This window comes from Elephantulus edwardii, unplaced genomic scaffold, assembly GCF_000299155.1.
Source record: "Elephantulus edwardii isolate Elephantulus edwardi_28Jun2011 unplaced genomic scaffold, EleEdw1.0 scaffold00236, whole genome shotgun sequence".
NCBI lineage: Eukaryota > Metazoa > Chordata > Mammalia > Macroscelidea > Macroscelididae > Elephantulus > Elephantulus edwardii.
This window is the reverse complement of record NW_006399986.1, coordinates 3,647,826-3,651,600: the sequence shown is the minus strand read 5'-3', so window position 1 is coordinate 3,651,600 and position 3,775 is coordinate 3,647,826. Positions and strand designations below refer to the sequence as shown.

The 3,775-nt window shown below is 47.0% G+C and overlaps 1 protein-coding gene across 1 annotated transcript in view; it reads right to left on the bottom strand.

Annotated features, from left to right (window-relative positions):
* Window positions 1-2,679: 2,679 nt before the first annotated feature.
* The window catches only part of LOC102871713 (orphan sodium- and chloride-dependent neurotransmitter transporter NTT5-like), a 17,721-nt gene continuing 16,625 nt past the window's right edge, over window positions 2,680-3,775 (bottom strand). The window contains exons 9-10 of the mRNA XM_006898732.1: window positions 3,102-3,264; window positions 2,680-2,898 (exon numbers count right to left, since the gene is read on the bottom strand). Coding sequence (XP_006898794.1) covers window positions 2,680-2,898; window positions 3,102-3,264 — 382 coding nt within the window. The remainder of the gene's footprint in view (window positions 2,899-3,101; window positions 3,265-3,775) is intronic.

The following is a 3,775-nucleotide window of genomic DNA, read 5'->3' as shown; positions in this document are numbered from 1 at the left end:
CTTAGTCTCCAGACTGACATTGTTGTTCTTCAGGCCTCTGGAGAAGTCCCTGACAGCATATTTTCCCCAATGTCATTTGTCTTTTGATTTCCAGGCTGCTTGCACCAAGAGTGTTGGGGAGAAAGGTATATTGTGGTTGTTAGATGTCATCAAGTACGATTCACAGTGACCGTATGAGCAACAGGCCTGAATCTTGTCCTATACTGTGCTATTTGCTCCATCTCTGATATACTTGAGCCTATTGCTACAGTATCATGTCATCAATCAATCTCATTGGGGAACTTCCTCTCTTTCACTGACACTCCACCTTTCCAAGTATGATCATCTCTTCTAAGGGCTAGAGATTTAAGTTGCTTAGAGGTTACTAAGTGCAGGGGTGGGGGAAGGCATTCTGCTAATGACCTGAGGGAAGAAAATTTTAGAATAGGCTAAAGACCCTTCCATTAAGCTCTTCATTCTCACCCATCCTTTTCCCAGAAGGTCATCTCCAAAGCTAGGACCCAGAGCAAAAAGGAAGCTGCTGTTTCCCCGTCTGGCTGTATTCTCACAATAGTCTGTTTGAGCCCATTGTTACAGCTGCTGTGACTTTGGAGGGTCTTCTTTTTCACTTACACTCTGTTTTACGAAGCATGATGCCTTTCTCCAGGGACTGCTACATCCTGATAACATCTCCCGAGAAAGTGAGAAAGTACAAGAACTGATGGACATGGGAGGTCAAGGACCCTTTCAGCCTGCGTCTTCTTCAAGCTTGAAGAGTTTAAGATTTCAGAAAGACACTTAGGGCCCAAGCCTTGTGTTCTACGCAAAGATAAATAGGGTTGTGTTCTCTCACCTTCCTATGGGTCCCAGGTAATATGTTACTGTTTTGTCCCATCTGTGAGAAGTCTCTGAAGGCCGTTATAATTTTGGTTGGACTGTCTGCTTGTGAGTTTCGATGTACCACAGGGAACACTCAGCGGGGAAACTAGCTGAAAACAGCTTACTAGACAAGCATGCGATGTGTCCCCCAGAAAAACGGGGTGCATTTATGAGATCTCATGAGACCCAGAAGGGCAGCTGTGACCTCGTAAGACCCAGAAGAGCAGCTGTGAAGGCTTAGTTAACAAGAAACTAAAGTCCTTGAGAGCTTGTCGGAAATACAGACTGACGCGGAGCTGCTGTCCTTGAGAATTTGCAGAAAATAGAGATAAATTTCTTGTGTGTTTGTTAGGATTTTCTGGACAAGTTATTATGGTGCTCCAGCTATATTGAAAGCAGGGTGGGTTTTTTTAAAGAGATAACTGCTTGCTGGGTAGTGAGAAAGTTGATAATAATAGAATGTTTTCTTTTCTGTATATACTGAGAAAAATAAACAACAGGGCCTTGGGTTTTGCCTTGGTTTTTACTTCGGTGCCCAGTGTCTCACTTTGTTTCTCTTTCTCTGTCTCTGTTTTCCCCTCAGCAGTTCTGTGTCTCCACATTCCAGCCAGTACATGGCTACACCCACTGGGTATATCTCACAACAACCCTATAAACAATGGACCTTGAACGCTATCCTGTGTCATTCTCATCATCTCTGTTACACTTGAACCCGTTGTTTCAGTCACTATGTCAATCCACGTCACTGAAGGTCTTCCCCTTGTTCACTGACCCTCCCAAACATCATGTCCTTTTCCGGGTAATATAAGATCCTGTCATCTCTGAGCATTTAATCACATTTCATCCACTGGAAACTTAAAAGCCCCCGAAAACCTCTACCCACAACTCTCAGCCCCGGTGGGTAACTGGCTGGCCCCAGTTCCAATGGAGAAATATTTCCACACCATGACAGAGGCACCCCCCTCCAACAAATTCCAGGAGCGCCACTCAATTATCATTTATTAGGAAAATTACTTTTATTTCGCTCTATGGTAAAACTTCTGGCGGTTCTTACCGAGTAGACAAGACCCGTAATCAGTTCAGAAATAAAGGTTGGTACTTCTCCAAACTATTTGGGCATGGGTTCACAGATATACAAAACCATATCTCTATTAAAAAAAATCATGTTCAGCTTCCTGGCATCATTGCAATGTCCCACTAGCAAGCGCGTGTATATTTTTCCCATCTTTGATGTTGCCACAATTTCCTGGGTAAGACGTCTCCAAGGTGGTGAAGGTCAGGCCCTCGACAGGGGAAATGAAGATCTCAAGCTTTGGAATACGACGAAGCGGAGATACTCAGAAAATCAGAAGGGGGCATGAAGCTTTCAAAACAATAGAAACCTCGTGAGAGAAAGATTAAGACTTTAGACTCCTGTGAAATAAAGGTCTTCATACTCCCAGCTCATGCTGTTCCAACAGATCCGTTTATCGATCAACAGTGTGACACCTTTGGTTCCGTTTCAGGAGCTGGACAGACCAGAAGGAGAACGTCTGGGAGTCCTCAGAGGTATTTCTAAGCTGTGTATATAGATATGGTGAGGATAAAATCACCATGGTGTCCAGGGAGAGTGAAGAGGAAGAGCTGTAAAGCCAAACTTCATGAATTCCCCCCAAAAAAATGCCCTTGGGTAAAGGATATTGAGTCCAGGGTTATCAACTGTTACAAACGGATATAAAGAACTGCCAGTTGGATAGGTTTTGAGTGATAATATGCCTTGAAGCCAAATGAGTGAGTCAGCGCTGTTAGGAAGTCACATGACAGGTTGCTCAGCAATTTCTTTCAGCACCTTTTCACGGTTTCCTTCGTAACTTCATTGGGCCTTTCCTGGTCCCTTTGGGTGAGGGACGTGGAGACTACGATAGGCTTGATAAAGGTGCTGGACGACCGAGAGCCAAAGCCGTGGACACAGTTGATAACGTTGGGCAGGAAGATAATGACGATTAAGGAGATCATCGCGTTGATCACCCACGATGGGTATTCCCGGAGCACTTCCCTGGACTGTGGCGAGAGAAGAAAGAACGGGGACGTCACTGGACGAAGAGGAAGAACAAAGAAAGATGGGGGGGAGGGCAGGACAGATGGTTCACAAGTCTGCGGTGAGAGGGAGAATGAGATGACCAGGTGGTGAGGCCAAGAGTGGATTGAGGGGTGTGGTCCTCCCTCTCCCGGGGGGTTCCTGACGCTCAAGGATGGAGACTCACAGTGCTCGAGTCCCAGGCCGTGTACGTGAACTTCTGCAGTTCCATGTAAATCAAGGCCAGCAGGACCAGGACTATCAGAATAAACGGACAGAGACTGCCCAGCAGGACACAGAAGATGGGGGGGACGGGGTGGCTTGTGAGAATCACCATCTTCTCAAGGAACCTGAGAGGGAGAACCACAGGCTATGGGCGGGCCAGTCCGGCCTCAGCACCTGTCACGCCAACTGATCCACACTCACCACCACCCCCGCGCCCCCAAATCTGTGTTTCACCTCAAGCCTCCTCCTTCTTCCTCATCTCCCTCCCTCCATTCCAACTCTAGAGGGATTTTCAAAAAAAGATCGAGAACTGTCCGTGGTACCCACTGCCCCGGGGAGCAAATGCAAGCTCTTTTCGTTCATTCTCTCCGTGAATGGAAGAACACCCTCTCACGCATCAAAGACACTTCTGGGCGCTGGGTATCGAGAAGTGATAGCAAAATGACACAGAACTGTCCACGCTACGGCTCTTAGAAACTCTGCCAACCTGGCACTGAAGCTGCTACCAGAGACCACCATTCAGCCGAGCGACGGACAAGCCTGCAATACCAACATCCCATGAGGAAAGCACATTGTTGCCGCTGTTGTGCCGGCAAGGCAGCTATCGACTCAGAGCGAGCCCTCCAGGCAGGTTTT